The 24,588-nt window shown below is 42.2% G+C and overlaps 1 protein-coding gene across 4 annotated transcripts in view; it reads right to left on the minus strand.

The window, feature by feature from the left end:
* Nucleotides 1–24,588, minus strand: part of LOC139276216 (dual specificity tyrosine-phosphorylation-regulated kinase 1A) — an 86,806-nt gene that overhangs the window by 22,507 nt on the left and 39,711 nt on the right. For 3 of the 4 annotated variants that reach the window (XM_070893860.1, XM_070893858.1, XM_070893859.1), the window contains exons 3-4: nt 10,143–10,342; nt 77–196 (exon numbers count right to left, since the gene is read on the minus strand). In XM_070893860.1, the coding sequence (XP_070749961.1) occupies nt 77–196; nt 10,143–10,342 (320 nt within the window). Of the gene's footprint in view, nt 1–76; nt 197–10,142; nt 10,343–15,257; nt 15,287–24,588 lie in introns of those variants that run through there. The other variant, XM_070893861.1, reaches the window with a different exon arrangement.

Raw genomic sequence — 24,588 nt, forward strand, 5'->3', positions numbered from 1 at the left:
CAAAATCTTCCATCACATACAGGAAATTTATCAATATAGTTCAAAAATTGAACACATTCAAATTTTTGAGCTTTACCTCATTAATGTGTTTATATGTTTTGATCAAATCTACAGAGAGTTTCCTCAGCGGAGCAGTGATAGGGTCGCGGAAAGTTTGGGGCATTCGCCGCTGCAACATAACAACATCAGGCATCACCTGAAATAAATAGGGCAATATTATTTCAAGGAGCATTCCTTCTAAAGAAACTGTATACAATGACAACAAAACCATGTTAGACAGTTTGTGCATCATAATCATGAAATAAGAGAGATTGGCTGTACCATACTTATTAATAAACTAACTTTTTTGTAATCATAGAATCTTGCATCACGGGAGGCCACCATTTGTCCATCGTGCTCTTAAAAGAGCTATCCAATTAATCCCACTCCCCTGTTCTTTCCCCATAACCTTGCAATTTTTTCCGTTTCAAATATGTATCCAGTTCCCTTTTGAAAGTTACTACTGAATCGGCTTCCACTATCCTTTGAGACAGTGCATTCAAGATATTCATAAACCAACATTTTTTCAGTCAATAAATGAAATTGAAAATCCTCACTAAATTTACTAGAACACTCCTAACATGGAATGGAAAAGTTCTCACTATACTTTCAAAGGCACAGTATTATGCTGAAAGTTTATGAAAATCAGGGAAAAAAAATAGTACAAACTGGACCTCTTAATAGGTAATAGTCTCTATGGGCCCAAATTTCGAGCCGCGCCTAGAACGGCGCAGTCCCGACCTGGACGCCCGTTTTTCGCGCCACAAAAAACCTCCATATTCTCCACCTCCCTGCAGGTCCTCTGGCCCTCGGCGCAGCGCAGCAGGAGCTGTAGGGGGCGGAGCCAGGTCCCTGCGCTGAAAACAGTGCCGGGACCTCTACACATGCGCGCGCAAGTGCAGTAGCTCCAGGCGCCCGAAACTGTGTGGGAGGGGCTGAAGCACGCAGCCCCTAGCCCTGGCCGAATGGCCTCACTGGGGCTGCGTGAATAAGGCTCCTCCTATTTTATTGATTTAAAAAAAATTATCTTATTAATTTTTTTTGATTGATTTATTGGTTGATTTATTGATGTATTTATCATTTATTATTGATGATGGCTCTTTTTTTGTAAAACTGAAGTGTTTAATGTTTGTAAACTTCCCTTTAAACCCCCCCCCCCACCCTCCCCTACGCCTGATTTGTAACCTACGCCTGATTTTCTAAAGTGTAGACAAGGTTTTTTCGAGCTTACAAAAATCTTCACTTACTCCATTCTAAGTTATTTTGGAGTAAGTTTTCACTCACGAAACTTTGAAATCAGGCATAAGTGGCCGGACACCGCCCCCTTTTGAAAAAAAAAATTCTGTTCCAAAGTGAAACTGTTCTAAAGTGAAACTGTTCTAACTGACGAGAATTCCGATTTCTAAGATACTCCGTTCTACACCAGTTGCTCCTAAAAATCAGGAGCAAATCATGTGGAAACTTGGAGTCATTAAATGTAGAGAGGCAAACTAAAAAACAAAATACACATTCCCAAACTGCATCGATAGAAAATAGAAAATTAGAAAACCAAATAAATGCACCTTCTAACACAATGCATTCTTCTACTTTATGGGAAAGTCAGTCAATCAGATGCTGCTTTCCCCCCTACCCCCCAAAAATATGCTCATACATGGGAATACGAAAGCAATTAGTCCTTGGTGTTATGGTAGATTCCAAAAGGCCAGCATCACTGCCCGATGACTCATTGTTAATCTATAAATGGCTTAATAAATTGATTCTGATCAGGCGGTTATAAAATCCTGAATTATGCCAGTAGGGAATTCCTTAAATGTATTTCAGGGCAGTATATGCTGTGTATACATTTGAACAATTATTCAAGGAAAGGCACTGAAAATCTAAACTATTTTATGAATTAGAAATCCCTACTGAAAGCTTAGAGTTAAAAAAAAGATTTGTGTTGATAGAGATGAGGGCAGTCGATGTTGGAGATTGGAATACCCAGCACACCCAGAACCAACTTCAAGTTTTCCTGGATCAGAGATAATAAGGGCCAAATGCAAAAAGATGCATGAACTATCTAGTACAGTTTTCTTCATTCTTTTAATTGAAGCATATTCCATTTACTGCAGGATTAAACCTGATTACGTTGGCTAGGTCAAGCTGAAAGACATGGGACATCTTTGCCCTTGTGCACATAATCTTCCCTGTGCTATTTAAAAGCTAAACCAAAGAGTAGCCTCCAGTCTGTTTTAACAAGAAAGATGGCCAACAAATAAGATTGCTTTTATCGAATCTTAGAACATAGGTGTTTTTGATTTAAAGAATGAACATCTTACTTGGTAGGTACTTTTTTCTTTTTCATCCTTCACATACCACAAAAGCCTGGCCCAACTGAGGTTCAGGAAAAGGGAGGGTCTCGTGTTGGAAAGAACACCCATGGTCTAGACAGATCTAATAAACTCCAAGTCACTAACTCCAACACTAAATTAGCTGCTCCACAAATACTCCCAACTGAAACCGCTTCACGGTTTGGCTCAATCACAGCTAAAAACTCTAATCCAGTAGCCAGAATACAACAGTGAGGAATGCAGTTTACTGCCCATTTAACCATTAAGACATGACCTATCCTCAGGGCGTAGGTCACAGTCCACAAACATAAGAACATAACATAGGAAATAGGAAGAGTAGCCCATTTAGCCCCTCAAGCCTGCTCTGCCATTCAATAAGATCATTGCTGATCTGATCTTGGCCTCAATCTCACTTTCCTGCATGTTCTCCATAACCCTAGACACCCCTGTAGTTCAAAAATCTATCTATCTCCGCCTTGAATATATTGAATGACTCAGCCGCCACAGCTCTCTGGGGTAGAGAATTCCAAAGATTTACGATTCCAAAGATTCTGAGAGAAGAAATTCCTCCCCATCTCAGTCTTAAATTGGGGACTCCTTATTCTGAAACTATGCCCCCTCGTTCTAGATTCCCCCACGAGAAAACATCCTACAGCATCTACCCTGTCGAGCCCCCTCAGAATCTTGTGTGCTTCAATAAGATCACCTCGCATTCTTCTAAACTCCAATGAGTATAGGCCCAACCTGCTCAATCTTTCCTCATAAGTCAACCCTTTCATCTCAGGAATCAACCTAGTGAACCTTCTCTGAACTGCCTCCAATGCAAGTATATCTCTCCTTAAATAAGACAAAAACTGAACACAATACTCGAGGTGTGATCTCATCAATGCCATTTACAGTTGTAGCAAGACTTCCCTGCTTTTATACTCCATCCCCCTTGCAGTAAAGGCAAACATTCCATTTGCCTTCACAATTACTTGCTGTACCTGCAGGCTAACTTTTTGTGTTTCATGTATCGGGGCATCCAGATCCTTCTGTACTGAAGCATTCGGTAGTCTCTCTCCATTTAAATAATATTCTGCTTTTCTATTATACCTACCAAAGTGGATAACCTCACATTTTCCCACATTATACTCCATCTGCCAAATCTTTGCCCACTCACTTAACTCGGTGTCCTTCTCACAACCTGATTTCCCATTTATCTTTATATTATCAGCAAATTTGGCTACATTATACTCGGTCCCCTCATCCGTGTCATTAATATAGATTGTAAATAGATGAGGCCCTAGCACTGATCCCTGTGGCACCCCAATTTCCTTCTTCCTCACTGGTTACTGTTTGCCAACCTGAAAATGACCCATTTATCCTGACTCTCTGTTCTCGGTTAGTTAGCCAATTCTCTATCCCCATGCTACCATATTACCTCCAACCCCGTGAGCTCTTATCTTGTGCAGTAACCTTTTATGTGGCACCTTATCAAATGCCTTTTGGCAATCCAAATACACTACATCTACTGGTCACCCTTGATCCACCCTGCTCATTATATCCTTAAAGAACTCTTAGAAATTTGTCAAACACTATTTCCCTTTCATAAAACCATGTTGACTCTGCTTGATTGGATTATGATTTTCTAAATGTCCTGCTACTGCTTCCTTAATAATTAAAAAACCTGTGATTCTTATAAAATAATTTGCTACGATTTATGTAAAAATTTAGGTAAGAGGAAATTACAAATTCCTGTTTGAAATGTTACTGTGGAATCACAGAAATTTAGTGCGAGGCCAAGACGAACACTTAGTCATTATAGAACAGTTTGACAGGCAGTGCCTATAAATCTCTGATATGTCCGGGTGAAACATAAGTTACTAAAAGAAGTCTTCAGTGTCAAGAATCTGAGGTCCCAAGAACTGAGAAATGGGAAACATTCTTTCAGCAAAAGTGTACTCCCATAAAGTGCATTCAATCAGGTCATAAATTTCAGGAATCCGAATTGAAAACAAGAATTTATTTGGGAGGTACTTGAATATTTCAAAACATTTGATACAGCAAAAAGGCAACTGAGAAATATATAGTATATCGTATCTTTATCATGAAATTACTCGTCTCTGTATACATTGCAATATTTAGTTTGCCAATTTCCTTCTTCCTCATTGGTTCCTTCTCCCTCCTTACTATTGAAGAAGTTCTTCTTCCTTATGGGTGAAGTGTCTTTTCTTGTTCAGCACTGGTTAAAAGTATTTTCTCTTTCCTCATTGATGAGTAATAAAATAAGAAAATAACCAGTCTCCCCATCACATTCCACCAAAATCCTACACAACCCTGCTGAGATAAGGCTTGATTTCAGTAATGCTTACAAGAGAGCACATGTGTACAAGGATCTTGCTATTCTTAATTGATTCATTTTTCTTGCACAGACATAAAAATAATATGCTAATTTTCAAAATTCTACACAACCCCCGCTCTTCCAGATCACACATCCACCTCAAGTATTCTCAAATCCAGGCCCATGGTGGGCATTAGCATTTGCCTTTGCAGATTCACTTTTATTCCTTGCCAATCTTTGCCCTTATTTGACCTTCTGTTAGGCACAACCGGCCATGACTGAATTTATATTAATTTATAAAAGTGGATAATTCATTTATTCAGTATCCATCCATAAGATTTTGCCAAATCTGTCCTGCAGATTTGATTGGTTGGTGGTCAGTTCAAACTACATGGCAGTTAATTCATGATCAATGATCAATCCGTGCACTCCTGGTCCAAGTAGATGTTAACAGATATGATGTGATTGGGATTACAGAGATGTGGCTCCAGGATGATCAGGGCTGGGAACTCAAGTTCTGTGCTGGGGCTCCAGCTGTTTACATTGTACATTAATGATTTAGACGAGGGGATTAAATGTAGTATCTCCAAATTTGCGGATGACACTAAGTTGGGTGGCAGTGTGAGCTGCGAGGAGGATGCTATGAGGCTACAGAGTGACTTGGATAGGTTAGGTGAGTGGGCAAATGTGTGGCAGATGAAGTATAATGTGGATAAATGTGAGGTTATCCACTTTGGTGGTAAAAACAGAGAGACAGACTATTATCTGAATGGTGACAGATTAGGAAAAGGGAAGGTGCAACGAGACCTGGGTGTCATGGTACATCAGTCATTGAAGGTTGGCATGCAGGTACAGCAGGCGGTTAAGAAAGTAAATGGCATGTTGGCCTTCATAGCGAGGGGATTCGAGTACAGGGGCAGGGAGGTGTTGCTACAGTTGTACAGGGCCTTGGTGAGGCCACACCTGGAGTAGTGTGTACAGTTTTGGTCTCCTAACTTGAGGAAGGACATTCTTGCTATTGAGAGAGTGCAGCGAAGATTCACCAGACTGATTCCCGGGATGGTGGGACTGACCTATCAAGAAAGACTGGATCAACTGGGCTTGTATTCACTGGAGTTCAGAAGAGTGAGAGGGGATCTCATAGAAACGTTTAAAATTCTGACGGGTTTGGACAGATTGGATGCAGGAAGAATGTTCCCAATGTTGGGGAAGTCCAGAACCAGGGGTCACAGTCTAAGGATAAGGGGTAAGCCATTTAGGACCGAGATAAGGAGAAACTTCTTCACCCAGAGAGTGGTGAACCTGTGGAATTCTCTACCACAGGAAGTAGTTGAGGCCAATTCACTAAATATATTCAAAAGGGAGTTAGATGAAGTCCTTACTACTCGGGGGATCAAGAGGTATGGCGTGAAAGCAGGAAGGGGGTACTGAAGTTTCATGTTCAGCCATGAACTCATTGAATGGCAGTGCAGGCAAGAAGGGCTGAATGACCTGCTCCTGCACCTATTTTCTATGTTTCAACATCCATGGGTATTCAACATTAGGAAAGGATAGAATAAAAGGAAAGGGAGGTGGGGTAGCATTGCTGGTTAAAGAGGAGATTAATGCAATAGTTATGAAGGACATTAGCTTGGATGATGTGGAATCTATATGGGTAGAGCTGCAGAACACCAAAGGGCAAAAAACGTTAGTGGGAGTTGTGCACAGACCTCCAAACAGTAGTAGTAATGTTGGGGAGGGCATCAAACAGGAAATTAGGGGTGCATGCAATAAAGGTGCAGCAGTTATCATGGGTGACTTTAATATGCATATAGATTGGGCTAACCAAACTGGAAGCAATACGGTGGAGGAGGATTTCCTGGAGTGCATAAGGAATGGTTTTCCAGACCAATATGTCGAGGAACCAACTAGGGGGGAGGCCATCTTAGACTGGGTGTTGTGAAATGAGAGAGGATTCATTCGCAATCTCGTTGTGCGAGGCCCCTTGGGAAAGAGTGACCATAATATGGTGGAATTCTACATTAGGATGGAGAATGAAACAGTTAATTCAGAGACCATAATCCAGAACTTAAAGAAGGATAACATTGAAGGTATGAGGCGTGAATTGGCTAGGATAGATTGGCGAATGATACTTAAGGGGTTGACTGTGGATGGGAAATGGCAGACATTTAGAGACCGCATGGATGAACTACAACAATTGTACATCCCTGTCTGGCGTAAAAATAAAAAAGGGAAGGTGGCTCAACCGTGGCTATCAAGGGAAATCAGGGATAGTATTAAAGCCAAGGAAGTGGCATACAAATTGGCCAGAAATAGCAGTGAACCCGGGTACTGGGAGAAATTTAGAACTCAGCAGAGGAGGACAAAGGGTTTGATTAGGGCAGGGAAAATAGCGTACGAGAGGAAGCTTGCAGGGAACAAAAGTTTCTATAGATATGTAAAGAGAAAAAGGTTAGTAAAGACAAACATATTCAAAAAGGAGTTAGATGTAGTCCTTACTACTCGGGGGATCAAGGGTTATGGCGAGAAAGCAGGAATGGGGTACTGAAGTTGCATGTTCAGCCATGAACTCATTGAATGGCGGTGCAGGCTAGCAGGGCCGAATGGCCTACTCCTGCACCTATTTTCTATGTTTCTGTGTCCTCTGCAGTCAGAATCAAGGGAAGTCAGAACAAAGAAATGGCAGACCAATTGAACAAGTACTTTGGTTCGGTATTCACCAAGGAGGACACAAACAACCTTCCGGATATAAAAGGGGTCAGAGGGTCTAGTAAGAAGGAGGAACTGAGGGAAATTCTTATTAGTCGGGAAATTGTGTTGGGGAAATTGATGGGATTGAAGGCCGATAAATCCCCAGGGCCTGATGGACTGCATCCCAGAGTACTTAAGGAGGTGGCCTTGGAAATAGCATTGACAGTCATTTTCCAACATTCCATTGACTCTGGATCAGTTCCTATGGAGTGGAGGGTAGCCAATGTAACCCCACTTTTAAAAAAAGGAGGGAGAGAGAAAACACGGAATTATAGGCCGGTCAGTCTGACATCGGTAGTGGGTAAAATGATGGAATCAATTATAAAGGATGTCATAGCAGCGCATTTGGAAAGAGGTGACATGATAGGTCCAAGTCAGCATGGATTTGTGAAAGGAAAATCATGCTTGACAAATCTTCTGGAATTTTTTGAGGGTGTTTCCAGTAGAGTGGACAAGGGAGAACCAGTTGATGTGGTGTATTTGGACTTTCAGAAGGCTTTCAACAAGGTCCCACACAAGAGATTAATGTGCAAAGTTAAAGCACGTGGGATTGGGGGTAGTGTGCTGACATGGATTGAGAACTGGTTGGCAGACAGGAAGCAAAGAGTAGGAGTAAATGGGGACTTTTCAGAATGGCAGGCAGTGACTCGTGGGGTACCACAAGGTTATGTGCTAGGGCCCCAGCTATTTACATTGTACATTAATGATTTAGACGAGGGGATTAAATGTAGTATCTCCAAATTTGCGGATGACACCAAGTTGGGTGGCAGTGTGAGCTGCGAGGAGGATGCTATGAGGCTGCAGAGCGATTTGGATAGGTTAGGTGAGTGGGCAAATGCATGGCAGATGAAGTATATAATGTGGATAAATGTGAGGTTATCCACTTTGGTGGTAAAAACAGAGAGACAGACTAGGAAAAGGGGAGGTGCAACAAGACCTGGGTGTCATGGTACATCAGTCATTGAAGGTTGGCATGCAGGTACAGCAGGCGGTTAAGAAAGCAAATGGCATGTTGGCCTTCATAGCAAGGGGATTAGAGTACAGGGGCAGGGAGGTGTTGCTACAGTTGTACAGGGCCTTGGTGAGGCCACACCTGGAGTATTGTGTCCAGTTTCGGTCTCCTAACTTGAGGAAGGACATTCTTGCTATTGAGGGAGTGCAGCGAAGGTTCACCAGACTGATTCCCGGGACGGCAGGACTGACATATCAAGAAAGACTGGATCAACTGGGCTTGTATTGACTGGAGTTCAGAAGAATGAGAGGGGATCTCATAGAAACGTTTAAAATTCTGACGGGTTTGACAGGTTAGATGCAGGAAGAATGTTCCCAATGTTGGGGAAGTCCAGAACCAGGGGTCACAGTCTAAGGATCAGGGGTAAGCCATTTAGGACCGAGATGAGGAGAAACATCTTCACCCAGAGAGTGGTGAACGTGTGGAATTCTCTACCACAGAAAGTTGTTGAGGCAAATTCACTATATATATTCAAAAAGGAGTTAGATGTAGTCGTTAATGCTAGGGGGATCAAGGGGTATGGCGAGAAAGCAGGAATGGGGTACTGAAGTTGCATGTTCAGCCATAAACTCATTGAATGGCGGTGCAGGCTCGAAGGGCTGAATGGCCTACTCCTGCACCTATTTTCTATGTTTCTAAGTGCCACTCGGCAGTTAAGGACCCACCTCCATATTTTCTCTTGCCTCAGCTGCCGCCTCCAACTTCATACATTTGACAGATATACAGAAAGCACCAAAAAGCAGCAAGCTTATGTAAAAGGAGAGACTGACCAAATTTTAATTCTTAACTATGTATAACTGACTGAGCAACTCAAAACAGTTATTCTAATCACACACACACACACACGTGTGTGTGGGTGGCCCAACAGTCAACAGGTGGGGACTTCTGCTTTACAGTACTGCTGAAGCAGTCTTTTGAAGATTGATATTCAGTTTTGCAGTAATTTCAGATTGTCACTATGTAATTGAGCTGTTTCAATACTTATAGGGATTACTGACATGCAATGATATAGCAATAGATCCCTTAGGCATGGGGACAAGTCTGTCTTCAACCTCTGAAATAAAGTTTTCTTTCCAATGTAACACATTTTAGACTCCTGTTTTTAGACATGAACATTTCTCCCCATGATTTTAAAATGCCTTGCAAAAACCTAGATGAGAGTGAGAAGTTGAGAAGAGTGTAAACTTGACTCTGGTCATTCTGTATACAGTATGCTGTTGCACAGACTTTTTACTGAAAATCTTGCTGGGAATTTACATGCTGTAATGATCAAGTTCATATAACTCATGTTTGTTACTATAGTCCTCATCAGCTTAATAGCATAGTATAATTCACCAAATCTTGACTGTTAACATACATTTATAAGTATAATGCTAAATATTGAAGAACGCAGGTACAAATTTCCAAGTAAAATTGCACAAGTCACATCTTCACAATGGTTTTTAAATGATGACAAATCGACAACAACAACTTCTGCGATCTTTTGATAGCCTGTGGAAACTCATGGCTATAACTTTACCAATCATAAAACAGGTTCCCTTTGGTACATTTTTCATTTTTCTGCCTGATTCTCAAAGATCTCAAAAATATATTAAGTTCATTAGTAAATCTGATGGGTTCTGAAACAAGCAAGCGGAAGATTGCAGAAGCAGATCTGCCATGCATGGTCTCAAATTGGGATCCATACCTGATGAGTTACAGTTGGCTGAAGCTGGTCAGTGTAGGATAATGCGGGCACCTGCTGGTCATTTATAGTCTGTTGGTGACGGTCACTGTACTGCTGGTGAGAGTGAGGCACCTGCGTAGCCATTTGAAGGCCAGCAGCATGAAATGAAAATGAAGGTGCAAGCCGAACGGTTGAAGGTTTGCATGCTGAGGTCTCTCCGCCTGAGGAAGGAAAGAAATGAAAAGCTATAAGGGTATTAATCATAAAGTTGTTTTGTTTCTTGGTTATTCATCTAAGCTTTTAATAGCCAAGTTACCTCTCCTGTAGCCATTGACTCTTAGTTGCATTGGAGCACTCCAGTACAGGTTGAACCTCCCTTATCCAGAACCACCCATCGTCTAGAACTATTCCCGGCCACCGAGTGGCGCATGCGCAGAACTCCGACATGAACAAATTGAAGTCCTTCCTTGCTGCCGACTCCCGCAATTGCTGGCCTTCCCCCGCGATCCACCCACCCCTCACCACGATCTCTCTGCCGCACACCCAGCCCCGATATCCCCTTGCTCAGTACCTGTACCATCCAATTTAACATGATCACCCCTCGTCCCTTATCCAGAACAGGCCAGATCCCGAGGGTTCCGGATAAGGGAGGTTCAACCTGTGCCTCATTAAAGCAGTCCATTTTCCATGTTTAGGCCTGGAAAGCAAGTATTCAACTCTGGGAGACATGAATACTGAGCCTCATCCAGTTTTCATCCAACATCTTTTCAAAATGGTGATTGAATGTACTGGAATTTTTTTTCCAATAATCTTTAAGAACCAGCTGAAATTATGATCAGCATCTAATCAGCTACAACAATGCTAAGAATTCCCCTCCCACAGACCTGCATTCAGCTCTGTTCACTAAACAGTTTTGTCGGCCTAAATTCCAGTTCATTTGAAACTGCTCTCACTTGGAGTAGAGTGTAACGTTAGTAATGAACTGGTTTTACTCACCAGCATTAGGGCAATTACAGGACAAACAAAAAGGAAATGTGATGACAGGTTGTGCTGGTATATTGAAGATTCCAAAGGCAAGTCATGGAACGGATTGAGAACATTGGAGGGAAAACAACAGGTCACACTGCTATTTTCTGGTTGAGCAGCGAGTCTGCAGGAAGATTAACATTTTAAAATTCTCATCTTTGTTTTAAAATCCCCCCCACGGCCTCACCCCTCCCTATTTCTGGCACCACAACCCTCCATGATCTCTGCGCTGCTTCAATTCTGGCCTATTGCGCATCCCCGATGTTTATCACTCCAACTTTGGTGGTCATGTCTTCAGTTGCCCAGGCCCCAAGCTCTGAAATTCCCTCTCCAAACCTCTCTTTCCTTCTTAAAACCATCTGCTTTAATATCTCATGTGGCTTAGTGTCAAATTTTGTTTGATAATCACTCCTCTGAAGCACCTTGAGACATTTTACGACATTAAAGGTGCTTTATAAATCCAAGATGTTGTTGTTGATCGCTGGGACCCAGAGGCCTGTACATCACTCTATAGAGCCAGGACAGCCGTTTACCTTCACTCTCCAAACACAAAGCTCCTCAAAGATGTGGATCCACAATCAGCAGCCGAAGGAAAGACGATGGCCGGGGGGGCGGGGGGGGGTAAGAGACAAGCTGCCAGCAGCCGCTGAAAGTGCATGGACGCGGTGCTGGAGCAGGAAAGGACAGCTCCCCTCACTGTTTGTGCACATTTGCCTCGATTCAGGAGGCTGGTAAAGTCAGTGCATGCAGGTCAGCGCGAGGCTGCAGCAGGTTTTTTTTTTAAATAAACAGCTTTTGTTGAAAGTGGAGTTCTTATCCCAGCATCCATAGCAACAGAGAAACCGCTCTATCCCTGGGATAGAGCTGTGCAAGAATTCAATCGCAGAGACAGAGTGGTTTCTCTGCTGCTATGGAGGTTGGGTAAAGAGCACCCCATTCTACAAAAGCCATTTCTTTCATAAAACCTGCTGCCACCTTGCTGCACACACTAACCTCAAGAGTGCCGAAGAGAATTTGGGGGCAGAAAGGAAGCAAGCTGCAAGGGGAAATGCCAGTGATCCCGATTCAGTGAAAATTCCAGATACAACAACTTTGCAACAGTCTCTGCCCCATGTTTTAAGTTGTATAATGCCTTGGTGCATTGAAGGTTACCCATAGTTCATATTTTGCGAGTATCTGTGGTTTCAGAGTGCCTCTTGTATAATTTACCATGCAAGTTACTTGGGTCTCTCATTAATAAGTCTGTTTATACAGGTTTCACTGTAATGACATGGTTAAGATCATGAAATTAATGTGCCAAAATAATACAGTGCACCCTATTATTCCATGGTGCTAAATGTTTTAGGAGTCACCCTTCTGCTCCTTTCATTGTAGAATTATTGGTGGTTTTCAGCTGCGTAGATAGTTGACGGATGAAGTAATTTTGCTACAAATGATGTTACCAGGTGATTTAAGTTTTACTGACCTTTGATGAAACAAAGGAATAAACTCAACTACAACAAATAGCTCAATTAGAAACTATGGTATTAAATTAAAGACCTATTCAGAATATGTACTTGACTTTTTTTCTTCAGTTAGTAAGGAAGATATGAAAGTGATCTGATGGATTACAATTTCATTTTGCAAAGTAAGGCCGATTGCTTTTTACAGCCAACACAGAATGAATACATTATAAAAGTACAATTAAACTTGAGGACTGATTTAAGCACACTCCCATTGGTACTTGATAGGCTCAATGAAAATTTACTGCTCATATTTTTTGCATAAATAAGTATGAGTAGTCTTGATAAAATCTTGGTCAATTGCAGAAATCTACAAATCATCATCATAGGCAGTCCCTCGGAATCGAGGAAGACTTGCTTCCACTCCCAAAGTGAGTTCTTTGATGGCTGAACAGTCCGATACGAGAGCCACAGACCCTGTTACAGGTGGGGCAGACATTCGTCGAGGGAAGGGGTTGGTGGGGCTGGTTTGCCGCGACTCGAAGAGCTCAACGCCCTCCCGGATGCACTTTCTCCACCTTGGGCGGTCTTCGGCCAGGGTCTTCCCCAGGTGTCAGTGGTGATGCTGCACTTTACCAGGGGGGCTTTGAGGGTGTCCTTCTCACGTTTCCGCGGTCCTCCTTTGGCTCGTTTACCACGAAGGAGCTCCGCATAAAGCATTTGCGTAGGGAGATTCGTATCTGGCATGCGAACTATGTGGCCTGCCCAGCGAAGCTGATCGAGTGTGGTCAGTGCTTCAATACTGGGGATGTTAGCCTGGTCCTGGACACTGATGTTGGTGCGCCTGTCCTCCCAGGGAATTTGCAGGATCTTGCGGAGACATCGTTGGTGATATATCTCCAGCGACTTGAGGTGCCTTCTATACATTGCCCATGCCTCTGATCCATACAGGAGGCGGGTATTACTACAGCCCTGTTGACCATGAGCTTGGTGGTAGATTTCTGAGGGCCTGGTCTTCAAACACTTTTCCTCAAATGGCCGAAGGCTGCACTGGCCCACTGGAGGCGATGTTGAATCTCCGCATCAATGTCTGCCTTTGCTGTGGGAAGTGGTGCACGTTGTCGAGGGTCGTGCCATGGATCTTGATGATTGGAGGGCAGTGCTGTGTGGCGGTGACAGGCTGGTGGAGGACCTCTGTCTTCTGGATGTTAAGCATAAGGCCCATGCTTTCATATGCCTCAAGTGAATACATTGACTATATCCTGGAGTTCTGCCTCTGAATGTGCGCAGACGAAGGCGACATCCGTATACTGAAGCTCAACGACAAATAGGTTATATTGTATGTGGAATATAGATTACTGGACAAACTAGTTTCTGTTTTACAATGTTGAGATCCAAGATGACCCAGTAGGTCATTAATAAAAAGTAATTACCTTGTACTTGAAAAATATAATTTTGGTACATTCCTCCATGCTGTCTGCAAACACCAAGCCTAATTTAAGAGGCAAAGATCTGTGCACTAATGAAATTGCTTTGTTAAACAAAGGTGTTTATTTAAAGACAGTAATACATCAATATTAACTTGGCTGGTTCTATTACAAAGGTTCAGATCATCTCAGCTTTGTTGCCCATTATTTATCAGTTAACAAGCTTCAGTCATTTAATTCTTTCCCACAATGTTCTGAACCATATTTACTACCCAACACCAAAATCTCAAGTCATGATCTGAACATGGTAACAGGAGTGGGCCATTCAGCCCCTCGAGCCTGTTCTGTCATTCAATGAGATCATGGCTGATCTGTGAACTAACTCCATATACCCGCCTTTGCCCCATTTTCCTCAATACCTTTAGTTAACAAAAATCTATCAATTTCAGTTTTAAAATTAACAATCGATTCAGCATCAATTGCAGTTTACAGCTGCCACCCTTTGTGTGTAAAAGAGTTTCCCAACTTCACTCCTGCAAGGCCTGGCTCTAATTTGTAGGATATGCCCCCTGGGAGTCCCAGACTCCCCAACCAGTGGAAATAGTTTCCCTCTATCTACCAAAACAGTTCCCCTTAATATCTTGAAAACTTTGATCAAATCACCCCTTAATCTTCTAAATTCCAGGGAATACAACGCTAGTTTGTGTAATTGCTCCTCATAATTTAACCCTTGGAGTCTGGGTATCATTCTGGTAAAGCTACGCTGCACTCCCTCCAATGCCAATATGTCCTTCCTAAACTGTCGTGCCTAGAACCGCTCACAGTACTCCAGGTGTAGTCTAACCAGGGCTTTGTATAGCGGTAGCATAACTTCTACCCCCTTGTATTCTATTCCTCTCGATATAAAGGCCAGCATTCCATTAGCCTTTTTGATTATTTTCTGTACCTGTTCATGACATTTTAATGATCTATGTACCTGAACCCCCAAGTCTCTTTGAACATTCACTGTTTTTAGCTTTTTACCATTTAGAAAGTATCCTTTTCTATCCTTTTTAGGTCCACACATTTGCTTACATTGAAATCCATTTGCCAGTTATGCCCATTTACTTTGTAATTTTGTGCTTTCATCTATACTGCCTACAATGCCGCCTATCTTTCTGTCAGCAGCAAATTTGGATATATGACTTTCTATGCCATCATCTAAGTCGTTAATAAATATTCTAGTTGAGGCCCCAACACACCTTCTTGAATTGCAGCAGTCAGTGTGGTGAAGGTGCTCCCACGGTGCTGTAGGGAGGGAGTTCCAGGATTTTAACCAGCGACGATGATGGATTGGCAATATATTTCCACGGTGTGAGACTTGGAGGGGAACTTGGAGGTGGTGATGGTCCCTTGCGCCTACTGCCCTTGTCCTTCTAGGTGGTAGCTCCACTGTTTCTAGCTTTTCACAATTTAAAAAGTACTCTGTTCTATCCTTTTTAGGTCCAACGTGGATGACCTCACATTTGCCTACACTGAAATCCATTTGCACAGTTTCACTCATTTAATCTATTAATATCTTTGTAATTTTATGCTTCCATCTACATGACTTACAATGCCTCTTATCTTTGAATCATCGACAAACTTAGATATGTGGCTATCACATCATCTACGTCGTTAATAAATACAGTGAATAGTTGCAGGGCCAATACAGATCCTTGCAAGACATCACTAGTCACATCCTGTCTATCAGATTACCTGCCCATTATCCCTACTCTCCGTCTCCTGCCACTCAGCCAATTTCCTAACCAAGTCAACAATTTGCAAAAAAAACTGAAAATACTCAGGTCAGGCAGCTTCTGTGGAGAGAGAAACAGAGTTAACATTTCAGGTCGATCACTTTTAGCCTGCCTTCAATTCCGTAAGCTTCAGCTTTAGTTAACACATGAGGGACTTGATCAAATGTCTTCTGGAAGTCCATATAAATAACATCTATAGACATTCCCCTGTCCATTACTCAAGTCACCTCTTCAAAACATTCAATCGTATTGGTCAGGCATGACCTACCCTTTACTTGCTCTGCTTGCTCTCTCTGATAAGCTGAACATTTTCAAGGTGTTCAGTCACCCTATTCTTAATTGTAGACTCCTAACAACAGATGTTAAGCTAGCTGGTTTATAATTCCCTGGTTTCCATCTCTCACCTTTCTTAAATAAATAGCGGAGTGACATGCACAACTTTCCAATCTAAAAGGAATGGTTCCCAAATTGAGAGAACTTCGGAAGATTAGAGTTAGGGTATCTGCAATGTTCTCACTCGTTTTAAAAACTTGGGATGGAAACCATCTGGTCCTGGAGATTTGTCACTCTTTAGTGCCATTATTTTCTTCATTACTGTTATTTTGCTTATGTTAATTTTGGTAAGCCCCGTCCCCGATTTAATATTAGTTTCCTTGGGATGCCCTCTACTGTAAATACTGACGCAAAGTAATTATTCAATACATCCGCCATTTCTTTATTTTCATTTACAATATCACCATCATCAGTTTTCAAAGCTCCCGACCATCCTTTTTCTCCAAATTGTAAAAAGTTTCGGTGTTGATTTTGATAGACCTTGCACGTTTATTTCATACTCCCGTTTTGTAACTCTTACGAGCTGTTCTGTCACTTTTTGTTCTTTGCATATCACCCATTCACCAGGATCTGTGCTATTTTTTGCATTTTTGTATGCTTTTTCTTTTAGTTTTATGTTGTCCATTATCTCCTATAGTTTTATGTCATCCATGGTTTTTATTTTTGGCAAGTAGAGTGCTTGCCCCTTCGGGGTATAAACTTGTTCAGTGTCACAAGTTGGCGACACTCTCTGGAGTTTAGAAGAATGAGAGCTGATCTCATTGAAACATACAAGATTCTGAAGGGGATTGACAGGGTAGATGCCGAAGTGCCCAGAACTAAGCGGCACAGTCTCAGGATAAAGGGGTTGGCCATTTAAGACAGAGATGAGGAGGAATTTCTTCACTCAGAGGGTTGTGAATCTTTGGGATTCTCTGCCCCAGAGGGCTGTGAATGCTAAGTCTCTGAGTATATTCAAGGCTGAGATAGCTACATTTTTGGACTCTCGGGGGAAATCAAGGGATATGGAGATTGGGTGTGAAAATGGAGTGGAGGTCGATGATCAGCCATGATCTTATAGAATGGCAGAGCAGGTTTGAGGGGCCGTATGGCCTACTCCTGCTCCTATTATGTTCTTTGAACATTTCCTACTGATCTTCTGCCATTTTACCCATTAACAGATTTACCAAGTTTACTGTTCATCACACTGAAGTCAGCCTTACGCAAATCTAGAATTTTAGTAGCCATTTTGCATTGCTACTTTTCAAACACTACGTTGAACTCTATGATAGCTATTAGATAAATGTTCATGCATCATTAGGCTGTTAACTAAATCTGGCTCATTACTCATTAGTAAATGTAATATGGGGTGCTCCCTTGTTGGTTCTTGGACATATTGTTGCAAAAAACTACTCTAAACACACTTAAGAAATTCATTACCTTTCTGACATGAGCTAGTCTGCTTATCCCAATCTATATGGAAGTTAAAATCCCCCATTCCTCTTCCTTTGCTTCCTGCATGTCTAATCTCTGCATTTATACATTCCACCACTGCACAACTGCTAGCAGAGGCCCTACCACAACTCCCACAACAGCCTTTTCGATTTCTTAATTCTATCCATTAAGTCTCCACTGCTGGCTTACCTCTGATTATATCCTCCCTTACGATTGAAGTGATTTCATCCTTACCCAACAGCAAGGCTACTCCTCTCATCTACCATTTTTCTAATCTTTCCTGTAGACCTTCATCATAGGTAGTCCCTCGAAATCGAGGAAGACTGTACAGTCCAATACGAGAATTACAGTCTCTGTTGCAGGTGGGACAGACAGCGGTTGAAGGAAAGGGTGGGTGGGGAGTCTGTTTGCCGCACGCTCCTTCCGCTGCCTGTGCTTGGTTTCTGCATGCTCTCGGCAACGAGCCTCGAGGTGCTCAACGCCCTCCCAGATGCTCTTCCTCCACTTAGGGCAGTCTTGGGCCAGGAAATCCCAGGTACCGATTAGGATGTTGCAAGGAGGCTTTGAGAGTGTCCTTGAAACGTTTCCTCTACCCACCTGGGGCTCGCATGCCGTGGAATTCAGAGTCGAGTGCTTGCTTTGTGAGTCTCGCGTTGGGCATGTGGACGATGTGGCCCGCCCGACGGAGCTGGCCAAGTGTGGTTAGTGCTTCAATGCTGGCCCAAGCGAGAACACTATCATTGGTACGTCAAACTCCGTGTGGATTTGCAGGATCTTACGGAGGCAGCTCTGGTCATACATGTCCAACGCTTTGAGGTGTCTACCATGTCCATGTCTCTGAGCCATATAGGAGGGTGTGTATCACTACTGCCATGAAGACCATATTTAGTTCCCATACCTGACCGTCTTGCAGCCATGTCTCAGTATTGAAATTGAACTAGGTTTTCCATTTAATGCTTTCTTAAGTCTTGAAGAACCAGCTGAGATTGTGATCAGCATCGAATCAGCTACAACAATGCTAAGAACTTAAGTTTGGAAGCCGAAATTTTGTCAACAAAACTGATGTCCCAAGTAATATGCTTTACGATTAGACAATTTTTTACAACCATAATCACAACAATCACATTTGACACCTTTCTCAAAAGAAAATGCCCTAAACACTTTCTTTATGACTTCACACCTCGTTTGGAGGTGAGGAACAGGCTTGAAGAGGCAGAACAAGAAAAAGAACAATGTACTGACAGATTTAAGGGAGCAAAGGTAGCACTGTACAAGGGGGAACAACAGGAATAGAAGACACAGTCAGTGATACTGTGGTAACGAGTGGTCTACAGGGCTGTACTAATACCCGTCACTAAAGAATAAGTACTCAGTAAAATAATGGGACTAAAGGTGGACAAGTCTCGTGGAACTGATGGCTTGTATCCAAGGGTCTAAAAAAATTGCCTGCAGAGGTAATGGATGCATTGGTTGTAATCTACCAAAATTCCCTGGATTCTGGAGAGGTCCCAGCGAGTTGGAAAACTGCAAATGTAACGCCCCTATTTAAAAAAAGGAGGCAGACAGAAAGCAAGAAACTATAGACCAGTTAGCCTAACATCTGTTGGAGTCCATTATTAAGAAAGCAGTAGCAGGACATTTGGAAAAGCATAATACAGTCAAGTAGAGTCAGCATGGTTTTATAAAAGGGAAATCATGTCTGACAAATTTGCTGGAGTTCTTTGAGGGTGTAACGAGCATGATGGATAAGGGGGAACCAGTGGATGTGGTGTATTTCGATTTCCAGAAGGCATTCGATAAGGTGCCACATAAAAGGTCACTGCACACGATAAAAGTACACGGGGTTGGGGGTAATATATTAGCATGGATAGAGGATTGGCTAACTAACAGAAAACAGTGAGTCGGGATAAATGGGTCATTTTCCAGTTGGCAAACAGTAACTAGTGGGGTGACACAGGGATCATGCTGGGGCCTCAACTATTTACAATCTATATTAATGATTTGAATGAAGGGACAGAGTGTAATGTAGCCAAGTTTGCTAATGAAACAGAGATGGGAGGAAAAGCAATGTGTGAGGTGGACACAAAAAACCTGCAAGACGGGCTAAGTGAGTGGGCAAAAATTTGGCAGATGGAGTATAATGTGGGAAAGTGTGAGGTTATCCACTTTGGCAGAAAAAATAAAAAAGCAAATTATAATTTAAATGGAGAAAAATTACAAAATGCTGCAGTCCAGAGGGTCCTGTGGTTCCTTGTGCATGAAACACAAAAAGTTAATATGCAGGTACATCAAGTAATCAGGAAAGCAAATGGAATGTTGGCCTTTATTGCAAGGGGGATAGAGTATAAAAGCAGAGCAGTCCTGCTGCTACTGTTCAGAGTCATCATCATCATCATCATAGGCAGTCTCTCGAAATCGAGGAAGACTTGCTTCCACTCTAAAAGAGAGTTCTCAGGTGACTGTAAATCCAATACGGGAATTACAGTCTCTGTCACAGGTGGGACAGTCATTGAAGGAAAGGTTGGGGAGTCTGGTTCGCTATACGCGCCTTCCGCTGTCTGTGCTTGGTTTCTGCATACACTCGGCGAGGAGACTCGAGGTGCTCAGCCCCCTCCCGGATGCTCTTCCTTCACTTAGGGCGGTCTTGGGCCAGGGATTACCAGGTGTCAGTGGAGATATTGCACTTTATCAGGCTTTGAGGGCGTCCTTGAAATGTTTCCTCTGCCCACCTGGGGCTCACTTGCTGTGTAGGAGTTCCGAGTAGAGCGCTTGCTTTGGGAGTCTCTGTCGGGTATGCGGACGATGTGACCCACCCAATGGTATTGGTGAGGTCATACCTGGAGTACTGCTTACAGCTTTGGTCTCCTTATTTAAGGAGGGATATACTTGCATTGGAGGCAGTTCAGAGAAGGTTCACTCAGTTGATTGCTGAGATGAAGGGGTTGACTTATGAAAAAAGGTTGATCAGGTTGGGCCTGTACTCACTGGAGTTAAGAATGAGGGGTGATCTTATTGTGACATAAAAGATAATGAGGGGGAATCTAGAACTAGGGGGCATAGTTTTAGAATAAGGGGTCGCCCATCAGTCATGATCTTACTGAATGGCGGAGCAGGCTCGAAGGGCCAAATGGCCTATGCCTGCTCCTATTTATGTTCTTATGTTCAATCAAGTGGCTGTAGGTTTGAGAATTTATGAGAAGTTGAGATTGTAAGGATAGGAGAGTAGTCAGAAAAGAGGGGATATGGGAGTTTAGGTGTTTAGATCCAAATCACTGAGAATGCGGAGTTAATTGGTGTAAAGGAGGGAGGTGGTAAACGAATAAAAATGAGAGTTACAAGGTGCTGAGAAATTGTCTGAAAAGTAGTTCGAGTCAGGACTTGACAATAATAGCACCACCACCATAGGTTGGATGAAGTAATGCAATGTGCAGGCAGATGCAGAATCTTTGTTGACAGAGAAGTCGATCAGGGTTATATGGTCATCAACAATAAGGCCTTGAATAGCAATGGTGAAGCAAAGGACAGTAGATGATGATTCGAGGGTGAGAAATGGAAAAGATGAGATGGGGAGGATCTTGGAACAGCCTATAAACTGAATGAGATGTTCAATGGGAACAGAACACGAGACAATTTGCATTCTCGCAATAGGTTGGAGAATACCAAAGGAAAAGCAGAGGGAGGCCGTAAAGTCAGTCAAGTGACAGTAGTGGTGAATGGTTGTTTTTCAGACTGTTCTCCAGGCGTCAGTACTGCGACCATTGCTTTTCTTGATACATATTAATGACTTGGATGTGGGTGTACAGGGCACAATTTCAAAATGTGCAGGTGACAAAACTTGGAAGCATAGTGAACAGTGAGGAGGATAGTGATAGACTTCAAAAGGCCAGACAGATGGCAGATGAAATTTACGGCAGAAAGGTGTGAATTGACACATTTTGGTAGGAAGAATGAGAGGAAATATAAACTAAAGGGTACAATCCTAAAGGGGGCGCATTGAACAGAGAGACCTCGGGGTATATGTGCACAAATCGTTAAAGGTGGCAGGGCAGGTTGAGAAAGTTAAAAAAGTTTACAAGATCCTGGGTTTCATGAATAGAGGGGTAGAGTACAAAAGCATGGAAATTATGATAAACCTTTTTAAAACACTGGTTCGGCCTCAACTGGAGTAGTGTGTCCAATTCTGGGCACTACACTTTAGGAAGGATGTGAAGGCCTTTAGAGAGAGTTCAGAAAAGATTTACAAGAATGATTCCAGGGATGAGGGACTTCAGTTAAGTGGACAGACTGGAGAAGCTGGGGTTGTTCTCAGAGCAGAGAATATTGAGAGGAGATTTGATAGAGGTGTTCAAAATCATGAGGGGTCTGGACAGAGTAGAGAAACTATTCCCACTGGTAGAAAGGTCAAGAACCAGAGGATACAGATTTAAGGTGATTGGCAAAAGAACCAAAGGCGACACAAGAAAAATGTTTTTTTTTAAAAACACAGTGCGTGGTTAGGATCTGGAATGAATTGCCTGAAAGGGTGGTGGAGGCAGACTCAATCGCAGCTTTCAAAGGGGAGTTGGATAAGTATCTGCAAGAAAAAAAATTGCAGGGCTATGGGGAAAGGGCGGGGAAGTGGGACTAGCTGAGATGCTCTTGCAGAGAGCTGGCATGTGCTGTCACCATTACATGATTCTAAGTGGTTCTGCAGTCTGGAACTTGCAGCAGGAGTAAAGGTTGGCTGGGCAGTGCTGTTGACTGGGGGAAAAGATGCAGAGCCTCATGGTACTGGAAAAAAGATGTAGAAGAGTCAGGGCTGGTGGAAAGGAAGTCAAAGAAAAGTGAGAGTTGGAGAATCCTGGTCAAGCATGACAGCCAAGCTGCAGATGCAATTGGATAGCATCAGACTTTGTTGTGACATCCCCAGTGATAAAATAGCCGATTAACTGTCAAAGAATGGCCATTTTGGTGCAGTAGTGCAGGTCCCCGAGAAAGATAACTCAGCAATAATTAGCACTTTCAGGAGAGGAGGGAGAGAAAATGGAAAACACTTTAGATTTCCAGATTTTCATCAAGGTAAAAAAAAGAAATTAACCATTTAAATGCCAACAATAAAAAATGTTTATTTTTGCGTGTTCTAATACTTCATAGGTATCAATGACTCCTGTTACACACCAATATTTTTTCTTGTATCCTTAGGTATCATTTATACAAATCCCTATGGATTTTCTGACTAAACCAAGTACTTTGTAAATTCTCTACTCCAGAGAGCTGTGGAGGCTGGATCTTTGAATATATTTAAGGTGGAGAGACACATATTTTTGAAAGATAAGGGAATCAAGGGTTATGGGGAGCTGGCGGGGAAGTGGAATTGAGGCCAGGATCAGATCAGCCATGATAGTGAATGGCGGAGCAGGCTCGAGGGGCCAAATGGCCTACTTGTGCTTCCATTTCTTATGTTCGTATATGCTAGTACCAATATTTTTTATTTCACTTTAAAATCTGAAATCAAAGTACAAAAGTGTGTGGGAGTTTTTTTTTTAATCATTGTACAATATTTCAACTCATTCGTTGAGTTTACATTTTTTTTTAATGACAGCTTATTTTGGGAATAAATATCCTCATCAACTTTTATACTTCCAGGGAGGGAATTCAAGCACAGGATTTTTAAACATGCATTCATTCATACATTACTTTCACCGAACTCTTGGACAACCATATTTTTCTGAGTACCCTCACACAAAGATAGTTGGTTAAGAAAGTACTATTAGGGGTAAGCTAGCATGAATGGTTGGAAGTACCGTAGCATAGTGGCTATGTTACTGGACTAGTAATTTAGAGGCTGGACTTATAACCCAGAGAGTGTAAGCTCAAATCCCACCATGGCAGTTTAAGAATTAGAAATGCTTGTACCAATAGGTGATTATGAAGCTGTCGGATTTTCACTAATGCCCTTTAGGGAAATAAACCCACAATTGTTGCATGCTCTGGCCTATAAATAACTCCCAACATGGTTGATTCTTAATTGTCTTCTAATGTGGCCAAGCAAGCTACCCAGTTGTATCAAACCGCTACAATACTGTGGTTCAGAAAGAAGGCCCATTACCACCTTCTCAAGGGCAACCAGGGATGGGCAATAACTGCTGCGACGCTCACAGCCCGAGAATTAATAAAAGAAAATGCTGTCGAAAAATGTTTTATAGTCAGTAACAATTTTTTTCTAGTTGTTATACAAGCTGCATAGATGGCTCAGTGGATGTATCTAATGTCAACGTGGTACGGAGTTGTGCAAATCAACAAAGGCCTGGATTCAGTCCCTAATTTGTGATGTTCACTCACTTCAGACACTAACATTGGCCTCAGCATAATTGGTATTTAACCCAAGGGCAGGCTAAAGGAAAAAAATATACCCATTACCAATGGTGCAGAGATGAGATTACTCAGATAAAAATTGTAAATAGAGGATGGCCTTACCCCTCTCAGATTTTCCATTTATTATATTTATGTAAAATAACATTTGGAGCATTGTGAGAAAGATTTTGATTCAAATGCTGCTTTGATGCATCGATTTAAGCAGGTTGAAAATATACCTTGTGATGAGATCAACTAAAATACTAGAAGAAACTTGTCAATATATCCCAGATTTCATTGAAAAAATGACTGACTAACTTTTAAAAAATTGAAAAAAATACCCACCTCCCTGCCCGCATGATTGGAAAACAACCTTTCCATACATTTTCTGCTGTAGTTTGTCTTTCAATTCTATTTTGATCATTTGCTTTTTGTTGCTTTCCTTTTCTTACTAGTTTCCCATCTTGGTCAAATAGTCATTTATCCTTTTGGACCTGTAATCCCCTTCTTTCATCATCTTTTGGGAGTGATCATTTTTCTTCCCTTGGCTTTATGGAGAGCGCTGGTGGCATCGGTCAAAAGAGGGAAAATGTAACCAGTTGGTTTTAATAAATCCTGCCAGTTCCAATTAGTTAATGCAAAATCTAAATCAGTACACTTGTGACCCAAGACCGAAAATGAACCTTTGGAGGCT

Source organism: Pristiophorus japonicus, chromosome 11, assembly GCF_044704955.1.
Source record: "Pristiophorus japonicus isolate sPriJap1 chromosome 11, sPriJap1.hap1, whole genome shotgun sequence".
NCBI classification, from domain to species: domain Eukaryota; kingdom Metazoa; phylum Chordata; class Chondrichthyes; family Pristiophoridae; genus Pristiophorus; species Pristiophorus japonicus.